Raw genomic sequence first — 24,333 nt, 5'->3', positions numbered from 1 at the left:
ACTGATAGTTGATGCTGGGTCCCTCACAAGCCCTGTAGCCGCATGACCTGCATTTAAGGGGTTTGTTTAGGAGGCATAAAGTGGCTATTTTCCACTGTAGGCGTTCATGGGGGGAAAGATCTCTCTCCAGGAAAAATTAAGCTCTTTGCAATCCATACCCAGAAAACACAAAAAGAACGAAATGGGGTAATTTACACCCATTGACATCTACAGAACTACATCCCCGAGCCTTCAGCTGCTTCCTAGCAAAATGTCTTTTCACATAATCCCTGTGCATTGGATTGCAACAAACATACACCAGTATAAAGACTTAGAACCAACCCTGCGGCTTTCCCCCAGGAGTAGGCTTGAAAGGATAAGATTTTTATCAGTAATTATGTGGGTAAACGTCAATTTCACCATAAACACACAAACCAACAAAAGAACATTTCCATCAATAATAATCGAAATGTACAGCTAGGCCAAGTCGGAAAAATGCTGCTTGAGAACTTATTAAAGCTGGCTTTAAGGATATTTACTTTTGTATCGTTTGACATGTCATGTTGATAATTTGTGTTTTAACAGTGACAAAGCTTTAGCTTTTTGAATCTCAACTTCGATCGTCATTAAATAATTGTCTGATCCCCCCCCGTAATTTTCCCAAACTGAACATTTCAATCGATTACAAACGGAAAGAAATGCATAAAAATAAACATAAATATTGTCTGTTGAAATGATAAGAAATTAAAAATCAAATTCTGCCAGGTCTCTCTCCGAGTGACTCCCTTGGAAATCAATGGGAGATGTGCACACACAAGGGAAGCAGGATCGGACCCGTCAGTGGTAGAAACCCAACAATTACACAGGTTATACACCTAAGGAGACCGGTGTAAGTGAGGGAAGAATGAGGCCTTAAATCAGAAGAACAGCATTTTATACACACCTTGAACAGCATCAATGGCTATACAAGATGGTGCAGGGTCAGACCTTGACTCTGAGATTTTCAAAGCAGCCTAAGGTATTTATTTGGATGCTCAATGAATGGACCCTAGGCATCTAAATCCCTTAGGGGGAATTGTAACTCTCAGCCTCCCTAAGCGTTGTACACTAGCTTTCTGATGTCATAGAAATAGAGTCTTTACGGTATATTTCCAGCTACCGTGGGTACAGAATAGTCCCTCCCACACCCCTCTGGAGTGTTCTACCTGGCACTTTTCATTCTTAACAACAGACACTGATGGTGATGTGACGATGCACTGATGGGTGCTTTCATTTGGGATCAGACAGTTGCAAGCTCCCTGGCGCTGGAAAAAATCACCCTCAGACTTTTAAAACATGAGGGCTGGAAATCCAGAACCTCAGGCCAAATGCAACTTCCAGATGGGCTGAGCTCAGGATAATCCTGTTGGCTCAGTGGATCCAGCTACGTGAGCCTGGTCCCGCTCCCATTTAGGTCATTGGGACTTTTGCCTTTGAATATAGGAGACGGGTCTGACACTGTACGTTTTCCAGCAAAGGACCCAGCTACAGTAAACACCATAGCCTCTGCTCCTGGAGTCAGGTGATTATATCAGACTCTCAGTTTGTATTAAAAAAAAGTAAGTCTCTAACCCTCATGGTTGTGGGGGAGAAAAGCTTGAAAGCATGACCCTGGGTAACTGACCCAGAGACATCTGCCTGAGTCTGCAGAGAGCCTGAAACAATAGATCTGAGAGGAGTGAACTTCCCAATGTGTCTCAAAAGAGAATTAACTCCTAGATCCATTGCTCCAGGGGGCCTCACCAATTCCACCCAGCAGAGGGCTGTGAATGGCAGGGGCAGAATGCAGTGGACGTGGCCCATCCACCCAAGCAGATAGACCTTGACTGCTGAGCTAATTACAAGGACTTGCTGCCACCCTTACTGCTTCAGAGGGTAGGGGGTCCTGTTGTCCCTGCTGGAGGGAGAAAATGGGACCCCATACTGCTGCCCTTGCCACTTCAATTGAGGGGCAGAGCAAAGGGGGGCCCCCATATGTTGGTGTGCCTAGTGCCTCGGATTGCCTTAATCCAGCTCTGGGCAATCTCCACTGCCAACACAGCCCAGCCAATGGCATACCTGAAAACCCCAGGTCCAGCAGGACAACCCGTTTCCGGTCCTTCACGCTGCTGATCTGCTGGAAGTAGAGGTCGACGATGAAGAAGAAGATGCAGGCGAAGAAGGCAATGATGCCGATGGCGATGCCATAGTTGCAGGCATCCTCATTCTGTTTGAAGATGCACCTGAGTTCCGCATCCTTGCTATCATTGACGTAGCCCTCGTTGACGATGGAGCCGAACACCACGATGGAGAAGACCTAGGAAGGGGAAAGCACAACTGGCAGCTGTTTACACTGAACTCTGTTTTCTAACAGCGAGATAATTGGACTCAATCTTCCATTTGATTCCATGGCAATGCGGCACTCATTAGAGGGATCCCTACGCTTGCCTGGTTGGTGGCTTAAAAACAACGGGCTGGTGAAAGGTTCCCAGTTCCTCCATTATAGCGATTTCGCCTTTGCTTTGCAGTGAGTCGGTCTGCAATGCAATTTAGGGGACGTTCTTCTCGATCCACACCAGGCAGAGGGAGACTAGATCACCCAGGTCCAAGCACAGCCTTTCTGCCTGCATCACTCTCAGCTGTCAGGCTGCGCTCAATAAACCGCCCTGAGTCACTAGGGACCGGAGAGAAATGAAGTTACAGAGAATAATTGAGTTGCCGAACACATTGCTCCTGAAAAAGCCTAAATGCGCAGGGTGGAGATGAGCGGGGAGCAGACAGGGAAAGCCCAAGGGAAACTCAGCTGCTGCCAGGAAGGAGAGTCATGGTCATGCCCTAAGTGAAGGGCTGGTCAACGTTATGCTCAGCACTGCTGGGGCTGGAGACCGCAAGGGGATAAATCTGTATCTGGGGACCTGGCTTGCAACCAGCTGAAGGACAAAAGTGAGACAGGTTTGCTGGCCTCCCTCTGGTCCCTAACAGCGTGGCTTGCAAAGCTGCTGTGGGTTTGGCAGGCGCTGCTCGGGAGAGGCCCTGGAACAGGATAATAGGGGTCTGACAGATCAGGACTGAGGTGGGACAGCAGAGCTTCGGGGTAGAGGGGAGAACTTGCATGGTGCCCTCTGTTCGGATCTACCCAGGATCAAACTCCTTTGCAATGACCTTCACTGAGGAATTACTTTAAAAAAGCCACTTCTCCTGCTGCCCAAGCCCTTCCCCTTCTCAGCAGACACACTAGGGTCACTGCAGGGCTTTCAAGCACACAGATGATTTCTTGTATGGGGATAAAGAAGAACAGGAGGACTTGTGGCACCTTAGAGACTAACAAATTTATTAGAGCATAAGCTTTCGTGGACTACAGCCCACTTCTTCGGATGCATATCATATCATATCATATCATATCAGAAGTGGGCTGTAGTCCACGAAAGCTTATGCTCTAATAAATTTGTTAGTCTCTAAGGTGCCACAAGTCCTCCTGTTCTTCTTTTTGCGGATACAGACTAACACGGCTGCTACTCTGAAACCTTTCTGTATGGGGATAGTGCACATAAGGGGGAAGAGAACCAGCAAAAAGGCCTAGGCACCACTTAAGTCTCACACCTTCTGCATGGGGTGAATTTCACCCAACCCGCTCAGGGTTGGGTCTCTGCAAGATGGCTGGATGGGGTCTGGGGATGGAGCCAGAGTTGGCTCTCTACAAGGCATGACTCACTTTGAGCCTGCCGGATTCCTGCGTTCTTCCCCACTGACATCGTTTTCTGGCTCCATACCTTCCACCTAGAACAGCAGGAGGCAGGTACTGCCGGATAATCAATGTCTCCTCCAGGAGGCACGCTCCCGTCCCGGAAGACAACTGGGATCCGGGAGAGTAGTGCAGAAACCCCTGACCTCTGTGCAGATGCCCTGAATCCCTGCAGATTCCAGGCCACATTCCCTGTCCTGGCAGGCAGGAAAGCACCACGGCCTAAGTGTGTAGCAAGCCATGTGCATGTGGATACCACTGCTGCATGTTAGGGTTACACGGCACATGAAACCAAAGAGACAAGGTGTATCCACGGGGCTGACTCCATCATAAGGCACTCAGAGCCTCGCCTGTCTTTGCCCAGACAGCACTGCACTGTGGTTTCGATTCAAATGCTGCCAGTGGAGAGCAAAGCAAGGCCTGCCAGTGGCCCTCATTCAAGCTGTGAGTCTCTGATCTTGTCTCGTCACTGCCAATGCGCAGGATCCTTGTCTGTTTCCATGCCCCGCTGGCTCATAAGGCTGCAGCAGGAGGCAGAGACAAAGAGCTTAACTTGAGAGCAAAGGCAACACCAGGGCTCCTGGCCTGTCGTGGCTCAAATTCCCTAGCTTCTACGAGGGCGACTAGTGATGCTGCAGCTGTTGGCCTGGTGGCCTTTCTGGTACCAATGACACATTATAAAGTAGTTGACAGAGAGAATGACCGTGATAATAGAGTGCCCCTTTGACCGCTTCACCTGCACTCTGGCCCCTAACCCAGCTCCCGCATGACTGAGCCGACACTCCGAACCTCGGAGCCTTTCTCAAACCAATCAACCCACCTCCCACAAACCCTATTTTGTTCTATCCAGGACCTTACACCGCGCTCAGCGCTGGACTAAGTGACAGGACTAACATCTGTTACAGGGTTGGTTGGTTGGTTTTTTTGCTATTGTATGACACTGTCCCACGGCAACATTCGGTTCTGTCTCACTGACTCACAACCCCTTGTATGGAGGGAAACTGAGGCACAGAGCAGTGCAATGATTTGCTGAAGTTCATACGTGGAGTCAGTGGCAGAGTTGAGAACCCAGGAGTCCTCATTCCCAGTCCCCTGCTCCAACCACCAGACTGGACACTCAATACATGATTCTAACTTTCTCCTTTTCTTTTGCGTTTTCCTCTCTCCCCTGTTGTGTGGGGTTGAATCTCCCTTGCTTTCCCTAATGAGCTGCTGGTAACACACCAAGTACAGAATTCTGCCCTTGGACACACACACTCGGTAGCCTGTGCAGCAAAACTGCAGAAGAAATTCATAAGGGTCCAATCCTGCAGCGAATACTCTCAGGAGTCAATGGGGCTACTCATGTGAGGAAGGATTGCTTATCTCCATTTACTGGGGAAACACTCACATTGTTACCCACCCATATGTTCTAGGCACACTTGACACAATTTAAAAACACAGCAACAGAAGACAACCCACCATAAATCCCCCTCCCCCTCTGACTATTTTCCACCCCAATAATTATAATCCCAATTTTCAAGCGTCTGGGCAAACAAGACGAGCCTCGCAGTTTGAGTCAAGGTTACAGGATCGGGTCCTAACGTCGGGCCCAAGCCAGCAGTCCTTACTCAGGACTGTGCCAGCGGAAATCAGGTCTAACTCCACTGCAGCCAATGCAGTTCCAGCAGAGCAAAACGGGGGAAATGAGAACAAAAATCAGGCCTTTAATTATTAGCCAACTGGCTAGAGAAGCCCGGTGACTGTTCATTCCACCCACCTCCCGCTATTCCCACCTCACAAGAGGACTCTTTCCTGGATGTGCTTTAAACTGGGACAGGGCTTGTTCTTTCGGAAGCTCGTCACGAATGCGAGCATCTCGTTAGCAGGCAGGTCTCCGAAGGTCTCCATTAATCTCCCCCAAACTGGAGGTGACAGCAAAGAGGTGGGTCTGAAGCCATCCCAGCAGCCTGTGCAGGGGAGTGACGTCATAACGTTGGTGGGTTTTTTTCTAAAGAAGGTGCAAGTTGAAATAAACAATGGCTAGTACCAGCAAAAGCCATCTCCTGAGAAAGGGCACTATTCACACATATGGTAGCGTCCTGAACTTTCATGGCTGCTTTGCCCCTGACTTCCATGAACATAGGATCAAGCCCTGGATGTGTAGGCTAGTAGTGGATGTGAAGAATGCACTAGACCACCCCATTCCCCTTGCTTCAAATGGATCAGAACCCCAGCTTCCCTGCTGTGGAAACGGGGCTGGTGGATTGGTTTTGATTTTTACATAAATTAATCTCAGAGCTCAACTAATGGTGGCAGCTTGATTTAACCGCTCGTGCTCTAAATTCAGGACACACCGTGGCCATGGCCTGTTTGCCTCGGGCGTGTGCCGCTCCCCAGGGCGTCCCAAGGGGACATCGTGTCATTTATGTCCTAGCAACTGTGTCAGGAAGTAGCAGTGCAGCGTGATGATGCTTCGTGGAAATGTAGCCATGATGCTGAGGGTAAAGGCCATCGCATCCTGCCTCAGTGCTGTGACACAATGAAGTCGTGTGAGATTTTGGTACCCAGGACTGTCCCAGTCCTCGACAATCCAGCCCTGACCCTACAGGGCCTGTCTTCACCGCCTCTATCCATCTGTCTGGATGAGATGCTTTCCACACCCTGTAAGACTGACAGGAGATGGACATACAGGTTCCTGGTTGCCTGCTTTTCAGATGACCTGGTGGCCCCTGTGAGGCTGGTCAGAACTCTGTACAAGGCCCAGCAACGATAGGCCAAAGAGCTGATGCTTTCGATAGGCAGGTGAATAACTGAGGGCTCAGGCCAAAGCACACCAGGGGCATGACAGTTACCCCTTGTAGAGGGGTGACTGAGTTATCATCCCCCTAACAACCCAAGCATGAAGCTTCCGCCTTGTGCTTCTGCACAACTCTGAAAGTCCATCATCTCATACACCCCTCGATAAGCTCCGTGGCGACATGGAAACGTGGCCTGAACCCTTGTTCTTCAGCTCCTCTCACAATGCTCCACCCCAATGTGAGCTCCATTTCCCTCCCAGCTCCTGCTCCAGCCCCCTGAGCGAATGAGACCCCACATGCCACCGTCTACCCTGCCTCCCCACTGCTCGCCTCAGGGCTCCTGTCTTCTTGGGCCTGATCTACCGATGGGACCAGGTTCTCCTGTTGCTGGTCCCCGGCCGTGTGTGTGTGTGTGTGTGTGTGTGTGTGTGTGTGTGTGTGTGTGTGTGTGATCAGAGGTGGGATTGTGAACTTTGGATCTGGGTCTTAATCCTCAGCACATTTGGGGTGTTTGATTCAACCCATAGCACAGATCGTAAGAACATAAGAACGGCCATACTGGGTCAGACCAAAGGTCCATCTATCCCAGTATCCTGTCTTCCGAGAGTGGCCAATGCCAGGTGCCCCAGAGGGAATGAACAGAACAGGGAATCATCAAGTGATCCATCCCATCGCCCATTTCCAGCTTCTGGCAAACAGAGGCTAGGGACAACATCCCTGCCCATCCTGACTAATAGCCATTGATGGACCTATCCTCCATGAACTTATCTAGTTCTTTTTTGAACCCTGTTATAGTTTTGGCCTTCACAACATCCTCTGGCAAGGAGTTCCACAGGTTGACTGTGCATTATGTGAAAAAACAGATAACAGCCAGCTGCACAATTCACATGCAGATTCTCAACCCCTCAAAACCTAAGGGTGTCTGGGCCTGCAGTTTTGGCTCAGGCTATAAACCAGCAGGCCCTCCTTGCCCCTCCTTGTTCTCCTCCATTCTCCGTCACATGGGAGATGATCAGATCCTGCTCCCTGAGCTTTCCTTGCTCTTCCTGCTCAATCAATCTCCACAGCTCCCTGCTCCAACCCGGCCCTACCTACCTTGACACTGAGCATCAGCCTTAAAGTCTATTGCAGCCTGCCTCATTCACTTTCACTCGCACGTATTGCCCAGATAGCAATCTCCTTTGTGGAGCACTCCGTTGTCACAGCGCGATGGGAACGCCACCACGCAAAACAGAAATATGCTGCGTTGAAAGAAAACCCCCAGCAATCAGAATTCTCGCTCTGCATTGGCCACAGCTGTAATCTCAGCATTTGTAAAAATCTGTTCATAAATAATGTAAAGTTGTGGGTTGCCTTCGGAAATACCAGCAGCATTTAAAAAACAGGCCCTGACAAAAATAATGTGAGCCTGGACAGCATGAATAATTGAGAGCATCTGATTTCACAGGATTATTTTGCTGGCAGGTCAGCGGATAGCGCGGTGTGTCTAGCATCTCACTCTACTGTCTTACTCAGTCCTTCCAGGAGTAACAACCTGGATTTCTCCTTCATGCTATTAACGGTCTAATCAATACTCCTGGAGTTTTAGCATGTTACGAATCGTCTGCTTAAAATGAGACATGCCTGCTCAGTGTATAATATGCCCAGTGCACAAGTTTGTAAGCAAGCTGTCGTGAACTTTTAGAGCCAGAGCCATAGCCATTCAGCCCTGGTATGTGGGCAGCGAAATGCCGACTCCCTCCAGCACTTGAGAAATGCAACAGAGCATGCGGGAGTGTATTATTACTGGACTTTAAAAGGGCCTCTGGTCAAATCCAGCCCAACATGCAGGTATGGGGCTGAACCAGCATCAACAGAAAGATTCCCAATGGGCACTGGACTGGAATGTTCGAAGCTAACAGGTAAAATTTTCAGACGTGCCAAAGTGACTTGGGAGCCCGAGGCTTATGCTACTAAGTACCTAAGTCACTTCTGAAGATCTAGGTTCCTAAGTCACTTAGGTGTTTCTGGAAATTTTGCCCAAGATCATTTTAAAAAATTCACTGATTTACTTTCAATTCCAGTGGCAATGTGTTTTTTTTTTTAACAAATAAACCTCCCCTGCAGCCTTTGTGAGCCAGACATGGCACCATAATGAGAGCGCATGAGAACGGGTCTGAATATCTCACTATACACCAAAGGGACATTGACGGATGATGAATGTATCGCTGTACAAGGGGAAAGGGATCCAAAAGAAGTAAATTCCATTTTTAAAACCCTTCCAGTTTCAATCATCTCAGGATGTGGCCAGTAACACTGGGGAGGAGATTTGTGTTTTTAAAATATACAAGTTTTCACCTGAAACTGTCCCCCCAAAATAGGTAGATAATAATAACAATTCAGGGCTATTTTCACCATTTGGTTAATGAGTTCTGACCGGCATGGCCTCCTAAGTACAGCTTGAATTCCTCAAGAACCTGCCTGCACAGCGACAGCTGCTTAGCACCTCACCTTTATGATGATTATTTGCTACAGTAGCACCTCTCTCTCTATCTATCGCGTTACCGGAATATCTGAGCACCTCACAACCTTTAACATATTTACCCTCACGCCCCCCCCCCCCCAGGAGGGAGGTATTATTATTCCCATGGTACACATAGGAGAGAGACTAAGGTCAGATCCTCAAAGGTATTTAAGGCTCCAAAGTCCCACTGAAATCAGTGGCAGTTACATGCCTAAATACCTTTGAGGATCTGGGCCTAAGTGATTTGTACACTTAGAAATCTGTGGTGGAGCAGGCAGGCTCCAAATGAATTCAGGCCCTCCCTGGGGTAGGTGCTGTATATTCAGACAGTAAGAGTCAGTCACGAGCCGGCACAGCTTACAGTCTCACAGATAAGAGGGGAAATGCCCAGGACCACCCAGCAATCCAGTGAGAGAGTCAGGAATGGAACCTAGCCCTCCTGACCCCCAGTGCAGTGTCCTATCCACTAGACCACACTGCCTCTCCACTTACCAGTACTAAATTCACCCCCAAGGCTCCCCAAGGATGATGGGGCTGCGAGACAACACAATCCTCCTGGGAGAACCTGCACCGGCCTCCTCCCACCAACACTCTTGCCACATCTGGCTGCAAACCTGGGGCGCGCAGAGTGGAGGGGCTGGAGGCATGGCTGAGTTCTGGGGGAAAGGGGTTGTGCTCTGCTCTGAAATCCACTCGCTTTCCACCAGGGGTGCCTGGTCATGGAGCCTCTAGGCCTCGGCGCCATGGAGCTCAAGTTCAGCCCCACAGCGAATCCAGAGCTCTGCCACGAGCCCCAGCTTCAGGAGCAGAGACGCTCAGGAGTGACTTGCAAGCAACCAGAAGGAGCGAGCTGACTGAACGCTGCTTGCAGCTCCTACCGCCCCTCAGATGGCCCGGATGGCGTCGCCTTGGTGGGCCTCAAGCTAGTACCCAGAATACCCCAGTGCCCTCCTCACTGAAACCACCTGCCCGACTGGCACTAATTGGCATCCATGTTGGCCAGGTGTGGCCGATGAGCATGTTGTGATCATTTAGGATTTATATCCAGTGCCATCAGCGAGCAGGGTGCTGTACAGAGAAAAAAAGACGCTGGGTGCCATTCTGTGCCTTGCCCCTTGGGTTTAGCACTGGTGAAAGGGGCTGGATCGATGGTCTAGAAGAATGGAGGCCTTCATTTTCCCACAAACCAGGGACAGCAAGGACAGAAACAGGGCAAGCTTCCCCCCACACCATCCACTGCCCCAGGGCCTGTTCTGCCTGCAAAGGGGAGAGGGGATCAGGATTCATGGCCTGGATTGTAATCTCCTCAGGGAGTTCATGTCTGCCACAGTCCCTGCACACTGCTGGCCATGAGAGCAGGCCAAGAACTAACAGGGCCATAGAGTCCAGTTCACCCCCCCCCCCACACACACACACCAGTTTGAAGGGCTTTCTCCAAGTCACGGCTGAGCGTGCACATTGCTGGCCAGGCAGCACCCATTCTGCAGGACTTCACCTTCCAGGGCTGGCAACCTCTGCCAAATCCAATGTATGGAAGAACAGGCTGCCTGTGTTAAAGCAGATGGCAAGCACCAGCCCTAACATATGCGACCAGCACCTACTCAGCCAATCCCCGGCGGTCTCGCTGCTGCCCTCCGTGCTAGTCCTTTCACATGGATGGATGGTTTATGGAGACAATCAGGCACAGATGAGGCTAGTCTCCAACATCATCCATTCAGCTCCTCTCTTCCTATCTGTGTCAAGATTCCGTACGTGACTGTGTACCCTCAGGGTTACCTTGTGCAGGGATGTGCACTGAGCACCAGCAGTGAAGGACGGGGAGACTGCACTTGTGTGTCATGCATCAGAAGTGACATTCCCTGCATGCCAGTTCAGTCTGCAATCGCCCAGGAATCCAAGCCATTCCTGGGTGTTGCTCATTTCATGCTAGGGAATGCGGACAGCGCCTTATTAGGGGCACTTGCAGTTTCCTCTCATATGGTTAAAAAAAACAAATTCAAGTGTAGGCATCTGAAAGCTATGCTTCAAAAGCAGAACTGCCTGAAATGTTCTCATCAAAACCTTTTTTTTTTTTTCTTTCAACCAAAACCAAAATTCTTCACAGAAAAACTTCATTTGGGTTGAAAATGTACCCTGAAATTCGAGGTAAAACAGTTCAGGGTTTGGTAAAATGTTTTACCCAAAAAAGCATTTTTGAAAATCAACATTTTTTTCATTTTCCAGCTACTGGTTGAAAAAGTCTTTGAAAAAACCAAACCCCACCATCACATGATTAAAAACAAACAAACAAACAAAAATCAGACAAAAAAACAACTGGCCTTTCCCAAGCAGCTCAATCCAACAGCCGCTTTGCCCACAGTGTTCATCAGAGAATTGTCACAACCATGTGGAGGAAAAAATGAAAAGTCTGAGATCTTCCAACCTGCCTGGTGATTATCAAGTGTCCAACCTGAGACACCATAAAGGCCCAAAGAATGGATGCTCAGCACTTTCTGGTTGGGTACCCGAAATCACTAGTCATTTTGGCAAAATAGTGGCCTAAATTCTCCCCACTTCTGGCTTTCAGAGTGCACCCTGCTGTGCACGACTGTAAACTCCTGGGGGCATGGACTGTCTGGCCTTTGGTTTATTGGGCAGTGCCAAGCACCCTGCTTGTGTCTGGCACAAATAATAGCTACCCTAATTAATATAATACCCATCATCTTGGGAGAGGCCCTGCCCACAGCACAGAGAGCTTCCATATCCCAAATGGCCATGCTGCCAGTGCTACAGCCAAGGTAAAAAGAACCCTGGGGGACTTAGCCCATGGATGTGTCTGCTGGGTGAATTAGCACGTATCCAGCAAATGCATTCTTCTACACAGCTTTTGCATCCTCCACGTGCTTTCACACACATTCATTGGCCCTGGGTCCCTTAGCTGCTTAGGTATTATCCCCAATTTCCAGATGGGGAAATGGAAACAGAGGGGGACAAAGTTTGCTGTCAGTGGTGCAATTCAATCACATGCAGAGAGCCAGTACAAAGCCTGTGATCTCTGCACAGGGGTGAACTTTGTCCCGTAGCTCCACTCTGCAGATTTTTGTTGAGGTTAAATTACTTACCCAAGGCTACAGTGGCACTGGTCACAGAAGTGGGATTCCAGCCCAGGGGCTCCTGGCTTCCAGTCTTGTGCTCAGGTCGCTCACCCTCGACTCTTAATATTCAGTTTTAGTAACAAGAGGCACGCAGCGGTGAGATGCTGAGCGCCTCCGGAGTCCTGCCTAGCGCAGATCTGATTGCAGACCCCATTCGTTTATTTCCCCGCATTCAACTGTGCTCCACATGAATGACCGGGGGTGGGAGTCGGGAGATTTTTCTTCCCTGTTTGTGTCCCATGAGACACACACTTCAGAGCAGCTATCCACTCCTGTTCTGGAGCCCACTTATCCTTCCAAGATCCATGCACAGAGGGCAACCTCCAGGCTTGGCTATGCCCACCCCGTGTAAGGAAGCCATCTGCCTTTGCAGCACCAGCCCCTCCCATTCTAGGCTCCGTGGAGAGGTGCAGGGAGGGATTGGACTAGGCAGCAGGTGGGGACACCTGGACCATGCCCCCGCCCCAGTTCTGCGTAGAAGCTAATGACAGCTAATTTCCCCATGGCCTTTCCCCGCAGCGTGGGACTTGCATACAGGATGTGTCTCCGTAGCAGCTGGGAGGTAGAAATACACGCGCTGGCTGTGATTGTGCTAGTGAGCTCTAATAGCAGCATGGCCATGCAGGAGGTGGCTTGAGCCGGCCGGCCACGTGCAGTGCTGTCTGAGGTACGCCCTCGGGCAGCGAGCCTGAGCCGCTCCAGCCAGGCTATTTCTTAGTTTGATCACAGCCAGCATGTGCATGTCTCCCCCAGATGGCAATGACTCCTCCCAGTGGGGCAAGCGCTGGTGGGGAAAGTGCTGGCAGGTGTGGCACCTTCCTTCCCTCCTGGGAGCTAGGAGGAGGCAGGGAGCCTCAGGGAGCAGAATCCCCCAGGATCTGCAGGGTTTCAGGCCATGTTCATCCTGTGGGGCTGGGGCCAACCCAGGAGCTCCCAATGGAACAGGCTGGGGAACGCGCCGCAAAAGCCTCTTTCCCTCCACCACCCCAGCAGCCTCCTCTCATGAGAGGGGACGATCATGCATGGACAACCATGCATTTAGGACATTCCTGCTTTGCATATACAGGGCCTGATCCTGAGAATTTTGCCTGTCTCAGGGCTGCTGGATGAGGCCCAGATTATATTATATTAGTGGAGAGAGACAAAATTTGTCTGCTGGGTTTAAGTTTAAAGCTAAATTCTGTCTACAAAGACACGTGTCCCACCCCACAATCTCCTTGTGAGCCCTAGGCTGCATGTAAATGCAGGGTTTAGACCTGGTACCTTTGCTATTATTAACTGATATATTCATCGCTCAGGTGCCCATCCCCACAGTATCAAGGCTCTGCTACAAAGATCAAAACGTGCAGCATCTGTCCTTCAGGAGCCGTGAGTATGGGGCTGCCTCCATGCGTTTTTTGAGATCACAAAAAAGAACTAGTCCAGATTATACTAGAAAGGCCTAGAATATTTCATTAAGAAAACCACCTCTCAGTTGCTGGCTCAGTTATGTGAACACCACCAAAGAGGCCGAGGTGAGTAGACTCTGCATTTTGGGCCTATTCCCACCACTGATTTAGTGTGTAAATCTTGCCTTACGCTTCGATTGGAAGCTCTTTGGGGCATGGACTCTCTCTTTGTTCTCTGTTCGTACAGCGCCTAGCGCTGGTCCATGATTAGGGCACCCAGGCGCTGCCGTAATACAAATAATAAATTATAATCATAACAATAACGACGGAAAGTGTGCCTGTGATGCTTGAGCCTGGAGTGAGGGTTTTTTTTAGTCCCATCCTAAAACTCTTTCCTTGCTGAAGACCTGACTCAGCAAGGAGCTGAGCGCTTCTTGTAAGGTGCTGAGCTCCCTCGATCACGTTCGGACAACACCTGATAGGCGGTACGCAGCAAGACTGGGCCTTGGTAGGGATGCCACAGCACAGTTATCTCATGGGCCCAATCCTGCAAAGGATGAAATTCACCCCTTGCATAGGCCCAACACAATGGGCACTGGCCCTGGGGCCTATGCACCACTTCAGTTCCACTTAAACCCTGGTCTTAAGAGGGGCATTGTGCTGGCACGCTGCACAGAGGTGATTTCACCCGTGGTGAGGTGCTGAGTGTCCTGAACTCAGATCCCTGGAGGATTGGGCCCCCTGTTACTCTCCTATTCCTCTTTATTGTTGCCGTTTCTAGGGAAGTTCCCACCCCAGAATGGCTCAAGAGCATTTACAGGCAGGATGTGGAGCCTCAGAGATACTTTATGCGCTGCAAGATCTTTCAAGAGGGTCCATGGCTAAGACTACAAAGCGAAGATTTGACTCCAGACTCTGGCACAGAAGAGGCTGCTAGACGATGCTGATGGCAATATGTTTAAGGGCATGTCTAACCGACTAATCAGCTCCTGAAAGGCGCACATTGATGAACACATGACCAATTCTTGCTAAATTTATGTTTTGTTATATGGCAACGATGTTGGCAAAAACTGATTGTCCATTCAAAGTTCCTAATCTAGTAACGCAATTTGAGCACATGTCAAGCAGACTGCATTTCCAACTAGTGCTGACAGGAAAAAGGGAATTTAGTAACAGTTTAAGCTCAGACACAAGGGAACTTCTGTATAATTCAATTACCAAGGAGTTATATTTAAGTTATGTAAAGTTCTACATGTAATCTACAAAACAAGGAAGTACAGAATTAATACAGAAAATCCAGATTTCCTAAACCAAACAGTCACGTAGACCAGAAAAAATCCAGAAGTTAATATTCCACTAATAATACTTAACATAGATATGGGGTTAAATGCTCAACTGATGTAAACTAGGATTGCTGGAAACAGAACCCAGAACTTCTGAGTTGCAGTAGAATATCATAAGCACAAGATCATCCTTACCCTCCCCCCGTCTCTGATTTAAAAAGCAAGGAGCCAGTGGTGGCCTTGGAGACAATGGGAGCAATTTAACAGCTTGCTGAATTGGGCCAGACTCTCCTCTGTTGTCACTGTCTCATAGGAGGTGCCCAGCCCACTTCGTAGGATGGGGCCAGCCAGACCACCTGAGGATCTAGCGTGCCATCTGCAAGGATCTTTGTGGGATTTGCCATGACGATAATGACCCCAAGTGATCAGTCCAATCTGCTCGGCTTCAGCAGCACTCTTTGAATGACCAAGACTTACTCGGGTGAGTAAAGCTTTGCAGGATCCAGCCCAAATCACTTGGAACAATTTTGTTTTCAAATGTTGTACAAAACAAACCACCACCCAGTCAAAATGAGGAACCTTCCACTCCTGGCCTCCCGCAGCTCCCCCTGAAGCCAAATTTCTGTCTGCGTGATACTCCCTAGGAAGGGAGGACGTGGACAGCACATCCCAGCAGATCGCTTAAATACGGTGACAAGAATAATGCTGGCACTGTATTCTCCTTGTTTTGCTGCCCATCTGTTCTACTACCAGGCATGGGTTTTTTTTTCCTACTAGACACATCTTGTACCAGGAGCACAAATAGAAGCCAGCTCTGGCCCTATTCTCCTTCTGGCAAAACAAACCAAACTTGAGCTAGGAATAAAGGGAAAGACAGCAACTTCTGTCATTCAAAGCCTCATCAGCTTTCCTTAATACAGCGAAACCCGTACAGAGATCTCTTCATTAGGGCCACAGTTCAGCAAAGCACTTCAGCACATGCTTAACTGCTTTGCTGCGTAGGGAGGGTTTGCTATAACCGGGCATAGGCAACCTACTGTCAGAAGAGGCCACTCAAAGGCACTTCTCAGAAACTATAGAGACCGTTACAATGCTACTCCACCTCTGTTAAGCAACTGATTTTGGCCTGTCCCCTGTCTGGTTGCTTAAGACAGGTTTCACTCTCAACAGTGTAGAGAGTTGCAAAAAAACCCAAAACAAGTGAATTCACTGCAAAGGAGAGGCTTTCTATATGGAACCCGACAGCATAAACTAGAAATTAATTTTTATTAAGAAATTAAAAACAAATGGGAACAACTATTTAAGGGTAGCTGTCAAGAGTCACAGGGCAGATCCTCCCCTGGTTTAAATCAGCAGGCTCCAAAGAGGTTGATGGTGCATTGCTGTGGAACCCCCATCATTAGCAGTTTTTAAGCACAGGTTGGACAAACACTTGTCAGGGCTGGTCTAGGTTTACTCGGGCCTTCCTCAATGCAGGGGGCTGGACTTGATGACCTCTCGAGGTCCCTACCAGCCCAGTATCTCTATGATTCACACCAGATGAGCATCTGGCCCGCCAATATTTTTTTTTTAAATATCCAATTCCTTATCTGTGTTACTAATCAACTTAGGCCCTGCTCCTGCATTGAGATTCACTCTGGCAGACCCTGGAGCCCAAGTGAAGCCTATGTGGTTCCATGCAAGCATGGTCATTCAAAGCACCCTGGGGAGCCGGATCAGGACCTTAGGTTATAAATAATTTCAAAAATTATATCCCCCCCCACCCCCATTTAGACTATTTCTGTTTTCATACCTATCTCATAGAGCTGGAAGGGACCCTGAAAGGTCATTGAGTCCAGCCCCTGCTGTCACTAGCAGGACCAAGTACTGATTTTGCCCCAGATCCCTAAGTGGGGGACTGAACTCACAACCCTGGGTTTAGCAAGCCAATGCTCAAACCACTGAGCTATCCCCACCATGTCTCACAGGCCAATCAGTTTCATTTTCCACTTACGATCAGTTTCATTTTCTGGTTCACAGTGCATAGAGAAGGCAGAATTTGATTTTTTTATCATTGCAATGGATAATATTGATGTTTATTTTTAAGCCTTTTGTAGATTTTTATCTATTTAAATTTTCACAGTTGCAGGAAATTATGCGGAACCAGAGAATGGGGTGAGGTCAGAGTGATTATTTAAGGACAGTAGACACTGAGATTCAGAAAGTTAAAGCTTTATAACCATTAAAACACGAACTGCCAGTATCATATGTCAAAATACACAAAGTAAACTACCTTAAATCAAATTCTAATAAGTTCTCAAGCAGCATTTTTCTTACTTTGCATGTACTATCTGTACATTTTGATTATTACGAATGGAAATATTTTTTCACTGGTTTGTGTGCACACAGTGCAATCAATGTTTATCAACATTGACCGACAACAATGGAATCCTTCCAAGTCTACACTTGCACTAGTGCAATGTGACTGTGCTTGGGAATTTCCAACCTTAGCAGGGGGGGGGGAAACCCTTTACTGAAATTCAAAAGAATTTGTCAAAATCTTTCTATCCAGACTAGGTTTGTTAAATCTTATTTTAAACATCAAACATAAATGTATGTCTACATTAAATTGAAGGTGTCCCATTTTTGACTATACAACAATTTTAAAATGTCTATATTAATAATAGGACAGATGTAAAAGAAAGGAGCAGGTGACCGCATGAACTCCTGTTGACTCCCAAGTTCATTTCACTCCATAAAAAACAAGTGTTATCATATCTTGACTCACAAGCTGCATCAGCTGTGAGTGAAGAGACAAATGAGGAACGGTTTCATGGGGCTTTCCAGTTATGACAGCCAGAAAGTTCTGCGTATGCCAGGAGCCGTTTGTTCTTCAGAAATTAATGCTATAGTATATTTAAAGAAATCATTTTCATTCTATCTGGAACTGTAAACTTCACTGGGGATTTCTGAGCTGGTCAACAGTCATCAGTAAGGCTCTCAAATGTCAGACGAAGGGCTCAATCCTGCAGCCCATGTGTAACTCTGTACTGCTAGAATCCCACTAGGCCCTGTCTGCTCCCAGTGAAACCAGCAATGAAACTCCCATTGATTTCAGTGCTGGAGGATCACGGCCTGAAGTGGGACATACATAATGCACAGGTCTTGCATTGCTCTGCTGCACCCAAGAAGGCTTCCACTGACTTCAATGAAACGACTCTGATGAGAGAAGCAAGCAGAACTGGGCTCGAATATTGGCTGAACAGTAAAATGACTCTCCTGCTCCCCTCTGTGCCCCCACCCAAAAATATCCAACAAGCCACACTGCATCTGATAGCCAACCCTTTGGTGTCAGGGCAATTCCACACTGGAGGAGATTGGGCTGAGCAGTTGGAAGGGACTGAATCATGGAGGAGTGGTCCAATTACTTTAACTGCATGCTTAAAAATATATAGGAACATGTGTTTTAAGGGGTATAAAGAGAAGGAATTATCCCTAGTAAACAACAGATAAACTCTGCTCTTCCTCCTACTTAGATTACAAGTCCTTTGGGGGCAAGGACAGTCTTTTTGCTCTGGGTTTGTACAGCACCTAGCACACCTCGGGGGTCCTGGTCCATGATTGGGGGTCCTAAATGCTACTGCAGTGGAAATAATAAATAATCACAATAATATTCTATGCCAGGATAGCTGCATTTCATACCCCAAATCCAGCCATCTGGGGTATGACTGCAGCAAAAATGGCTGAAACGAGCTGGAAGGCAAGAACTGTCTTTTGTCTTCTCAATGTACCCTTCACGCAATGTACCCTGGGCTTACAAGGTCTGCAAACAATGTTTTAAAAATGTAAGGTACAGTGAATGTGCTTTCTTGAGGCTGTAGGATGCAATAATGTTACGGAATTTGACGGCTGCCCACACACAAGTGGACAGGCGTTCAGGAGGAAAACTGACCCAACAAATGCAGCAGGCTAACTCATCAGGACATGCGAGGCCACAAGGAAATTTGTCCGTCTGCACAGGAAGTCTTGTTAACTGAAACATGGCTTTAAGCCAGTTCAAGCTGATTTGATTGACGCACACTTCAGCTGGCCACTGTGAGCAAGACCCAAATGTGTACCAGCCGTTGCCCCAAGCCTGCAAGCTGATCCGTGTAGGTGCAGGGTTCCCTGCAGAGATCAGCTTGCAGAATCAGGGCCTATATTTGGAAAATGTGGCCTGCAGCATTTTCCAATGAACTCATGCAGGTGTTTGGAGCTTCATCCAAAGACCACTGAAGTGAGCTGAAAGATGCCCTTTGACTTCGATAGGCTTTGGATCAGGCCCTTGACCCTGCAAACAACTTATGCTTGGGCTTAAATTTAAGCACTTGAATAGATTCAAAGTAAATGGGGAGACTCACATGCTTAGAATGAATCTGATGTGTAAGTGCTAGCGGTTTCAGGCCCTTCCTTCTCACTTTGGGACAGATCCCTTGTGGTTTAAAATTTTCCGAAGATTCCTGTTTGATCAATCAGCCACTGAACATGCGCAGGAACTTTTTCTGAGCTGTTTTTTAATGCCATATTCTGTATTCTGTTCCTGTTTCCCAACTGTAGTACCCAAGTCTTCCATGCTGGATCCAGGTGACGCATCATAAGCATCTATGAAGATGTCACTGCCACGCACTGTGTCAATCATGTGCAAAAGAACCGATCTACAACCGGCCTTGACGTTTCGTGCCGGCAATCGGCCTCCATTTTCGTCCACGCAGCATCACGTTCGGATGCTTTCTCAAAGCACCGGAGAATGGGTTACGGCTCTGACCCAGCAAAGCCCTTAAGCATGTCACTTCAATGGTTTTACTCAGGTGCTTATGGAAAGGTGACACATTGACTGTTCTGGACACCAAAGGCCTCCATTCACAGGACAGGTAGAGCCAGGGAACAGCAGTGCAAACTTCTCATATACACCACGGTACCTCACCCTGAACCTAAAAGGACCCTCCCTGCCTTTAAATCAGAAAAAGGGGTCCACCACCATCTCAACCCCTGGCCTCTCTGCTGAGGCTCCCATCAAGGGAGCCGCATTAGAGATGCTTATTGTGAGGTGGGCTTTTGGCTAAGGTCTTTTAGGAGAAGGCCTGAGGCGCCCAATTCACCAAAGCGCCGTCAGCACACGCTCGCAGGTCTCAGCACATAAAACCTAAGCACAATGAGGCGAGTTATGGGTGGAGTGTCGGCCTTAACCCTTGTACCTCCTGGCATAATCAATTTAAGCAAAGCTCTTTACGTAGCTTTCCATGTTGCTGCCCAAGGAACCCCAACCATCAAAGCCACCCTAAAGCAGGCGTCCGGAGAACATATTCAGCCTGGTGCTTTCGGCAAGGCAATAGGAATTTAAAATAAAAAAGAGCCAGCCAGCAAACCATTATATCATTTTGCATTAACATAGGGATCTAGGTAAGGATAGATCATGAAGTATAGAAGAAAAATGTCTTCTGACCACTGATTTCTACAGGATTTTCCTCAACATCCTATCATTCGTTTAAGCATCAGAAAAGACAGAGACCATGAAAAACGACCCATCTACAGTTGCAAAATAAAGCCCCCAAAATACCCTCCTTTTTACAGAGAGGAGGCAGAGACTTCCACTTCCCTGGGCAAACAGAAGTGATCTTTCCACTCTGCAAATACTGTCATAATAATACAAAAATCAGCATTTGTGACTACTGCTCCTGTCATTTTGACTGGGGTTTCGCGAGGAATGACAACACAAACTGGTCAGAAAAAAATGGTTAGCCGTTTCCCCCTGACACCCTTCCTGATCGCTGTCCCCATTTCCCCTCCCTCTTGCTTAGCAAAAAAAAAAAAAAAAGAAAGAACATAAAGCAAACAGCCTAGGCCACCCAAAATTACAAGAAAAAACAAAGCCATGCATGCCAAGTATTGCTTATTAACACTCCAGCAGCCCCTTTTTGCACTGCGATCTTGCAAGGCTGGAGGGTGCCAGAGAAAACGAGGACGAAGGGAGCAATGTCTCCCCGGGGGGGTGGGGTGGGAATAAATAAATGACCATTTAAAATGACGACGCTCTGCCTTACCCAGGACACTATCCTGAGAATGGTCTGAGGCTGCTTGAGGAAATCCACAGGGTCAACGGCCCCCCCTGCCCTGCCCGCTCCAAAGGAGGCTCCTTCCATCTTCCCCAGGCGCTGGGCTGCTTGCTTGCTCCGGCTCCTGGCTGTGCAGCAGAGACCCAGCCGGCGCGTGCGAGCGGGGAGTGGGGGAGGCTCGCGCCACCGCCTGCCCGGGTGCCCGTGTCTCGCGTCTCGCGCACAGCCCTTGCCGCGGCGGGTGCAGCCAGAGCCTGCCTCTCTGCCGCTGACCCCTGTTCCTTGCCGCATGGGCTCGCCTGGTGTCGTGTGCGTGTTAGGGAGTGGGCGGTACCATGGACGCGGGGGGGGGGGGGAGAGTCTGGGTGAACATACAGGTGCATCCTTCTCTTCGTCGTTGCACCCGGATCTGTTTCGATTTTTATTCCTACCTTTATTTCCTTATTGCACCATCTCCAGCTTTGCTCGTTGCATGGATTTCTGTTTGTTAACTGGGTGCTTCAGGCTGCATGCCCTGCCAATGGCCTGCTGTTTATCTGCCTCCCTTATTGCAATGGGGCTACTGCCTTGAGGGGGCTAGTTCAGGAGGTGCACAGGGCAAAATAGGGCAGCAATGCAGGGGGGGAAAGCAGCACCACCCCCTTCCCACCGCCATCCCTCTGCAAATGTGCTTCCTGATTTCTTCAAAGCTACCCCACCTTCTCACCCTCTTCCCACAGTGGCCCACACGTGCAAAACTGCAGTTATACCAGAAGCCCAGCAGACCAAGCTTCTGTTCTCTGCCCTGTCAAGCAGCTCAGAGTCAAGAGCCACCAACAGACACCCCGGTGCAGTCTTTGGTGAGCTGGAAAGATGTGTGTGAGGAGCACTGACAGAACCAGTGCTGAGAGGGGGCATTCCCCAGCCTCCTTCCCATCCCAGGAGGTGAAAGGCTCTAACAAAAGAGGCTGGGACCCTTGGTTTCTATCTAAGGGTAGTGGATGCAAAGCAGAAAAGGGTCACCGTGTCAGGCATGGACTAGTGTGACTGATCGCTAAGCTGGGTGCATTTACAGGTGCATTTGCTGGCTCTTGGGTCAGTGGAACCCCTCCTCCACACTGCAGGGCTGGGTTCTAGTCACTAAACTGCTATATACCTGTTATCTGGCCTAAAAATAGGAAGTGAAGGGCCGCTGGGCTGTAGCTTGTGTTTTCCTCCTGCAGGAAATGAGAAACTGCCTTTTGCCAGCCACAGACTCTGTTAGGCTGGAGACGTCTCTTCCCCTTCCCCCTGCTATTTCTCTCCCCTCCCCTGCTAAAGGATGAAGAAGAAAAAAGAAATCAGGTACAGGTCCTGTGGAGGGAAAACCCCATTGATTCCAAAGGGAGTCTCCCCCCCCCGGCAGGATCATGTCCTTATTTAGTTTTTCTTACACGATGATGATGATTTCGGTTCCATAGATACTGATGCCATGACAACTCTGACATCATCCTTTGGCTCCGGCCAGAAGCAGCAGGAAAAGTAACGAAGAGGAATCCACCTGCACACTTTTGACCTGAACAGGCGTATGGTCAGGAGCTCCTGGGTTCTGTACCTGAGTCATCTTCTGATCCTGGGCAATCCACATCACCTCTCTGTACCTCAATTTCCCCATCAGTGAAATGTGGATAATATTACTGACCTACCTCACATGGTGCATGTATGTGTGATACGCTTTGAGATCCTTGTGTACAAAATGCTATAATAGTGCAAAGCGTTACCCATGTTCTATGCTATCCCTGCCAAACCAGCCTGGCCTTTGGGTTGGTCAATATCCTCCTTCTGGCAGATGGAGTCAGGAAGATTTAACTTCTAAATCTCATTCTGATGCCATTCACTTTTTCTCGATTACAGGTGAGTCATCGTCTCTCCAGATCTATTTCTGACACCCAGCAGGAAGGGTAGGACTGAGCCTTTCGTTCCTCAATGTCACCAGCACAGTGAAAATCACATTTTAGTATGTAAAAAATAAACGGCCATTAAGGGAATGCCGGGCTAGCACCTAGCACCTGTGCTTCAGCTGTATGGCTCATTGTACTGGTGCAAAATAGTCAACAAGGTGTCTAAAGATGTCAGAGCTGCAGACTGGGCTGGCAGAATATTTATTTTCAGTGTCACCATGGGGGGGGGGGGGGGGATGTTCAAAGGGGCCCAAGTGACTTAGGAACACAAGGCTTTCAGTGAGATTTGTGCTCCTAAATCACTTGAGTGCTTTTGAAAATCCCCACCCCTAAATGATAAATCCAGAGACATTTATGTGTGTGGGGCCTGATCCTGCTTCATTTGAAGTCATGGGCAAACTCCCATTGACTTTAATGGGGAAAGGATCAAGTCCATAGAGACCTCAAGAAGTAAAAGGCAAAGATCAAGAGCGAGTGGCAAAGGCTCAAAGGGAGGAAGAAGAAGACAGCTCAGGAAGATTTGTTGGGTACTCTGGAGCCTTTTGTTTCTAGGACACAGACCAGATTGGTCCTGGTCAAAAATTGCAACTGACTTCAGTGGGAATTGACAACACTCAGCACTTTACAGGACTGAGCCCTCTGTGAGCTGAACTGGCGAGTCTCAGTATAATCCTTACTGTAGCTTACCTGCCTACAATGTACCATTGAAAAGCCAAAGTTTTTCCTCTCTGCCTAACCCCACCACTCCCACATACTGGTGCGATTTGTAAAATAAAACCCTTTATTGTTTGATGTGCGTAACCAATAACGCATCTAACACGCACACAGATTCAAAGATGAAGACATAGTCCTAAATACACATTTTAATCGACACCTGAGAGGTGGTGACTCATCAGTCAATCAGAAAGCATACCTAATAATTGTGCACTAGAAGTAAAATAAAAACCATCTGAGGGTTCGGGCACCGGGCGGGACAGTGTGAGATTGTGGAGGTGTGTCAGCAGGTCCATAGTTAAGGTTGCATTCAGCTCTGTAGTGAAAGTGGTTGATAACAGCCAGGCAGGTGGGAGCTACATTGTACACACTGCTAGTTATGCAGAAGTCTGGTATTATTATTGTTACAAGTATTATTGTTACACCGCCTTTCTCCTTTTGCCCCTATCTGTCACCACAGAACTTACTATGTGCAATGAGAAAACAAGGAAATTCACAATCAAAACACCCTGAGTGACGATGAAGGTTGCTGGCCTATAGCTAATACCATCCACACAAGCATTCAGAACAGAGGAATGAACAGTTACGCAAATAAACTCCAAGCAGAAATCTCAGACATACTACATGCTCCTCCCAGCATGCAATCCCGATACTCCTGACACCACTGCTCAATCCAACAGCAAACTAAAGTCACAACCTTCCCACCCACCCACTGGTGGCCTTTATGGGTCACATGTAGAATGTGTTGCCTTTTTAGAAATAGTTGAGGATATATGGGTTGTCTGGATGGGTATGTCTACAC

The 24,333-nt window shown here is 48.3% G+C and overlaps 1 protein-coding gene across 1 annotated transcript in view; it reads right to left on the bottom strand.

The window, feature by feature from the left end:
- Positions 1 to 21,222, bottom strand: part of SYNGR3 (synaptogyrin 3) — a 40,795-nt gene extending 19,573 nt beyond the window's left edge. The window contains exons 1-2 of the mRNA XM_005288951.5: positions 20,887 to 21,222; positions 2,077 to 2,314 (exon numbers count right to left, since the gene is read on the bottom strand). Coding sequence (XP_005289008.3) covers positions 2,077 to 2,314; positions 20,887 to 21,189 — 541 coding nt within the window. The 5' untranslated portion in view covers positions 21,190 to 21,222. The remainder of the gene's footprint in view (positions 1 to 2,076; positions 2,315 to 20,886) is intronic.
- Positions 21,223 to 24,333: the final 3,111 nt, after the last annotated feature.

The sequence above is a fragment of the Chrysemys picta genome, chromosome 10 (assembly GCF_011386835.1).
Source record: "Chrysemys picta bellii isolate R12L10 chromosome 10, ASM1138683v2, whole genome shotgun sequence".
NCBI lineage: Eukaryota > Metazoa > Chordata > Testudines > Emydidae > Chrysemys > Chrysemys picta.
Note: the sequence above shows the minus strand (reverse complement) of the source record. Positions and strands in the feature narration are given on the sequence as shown.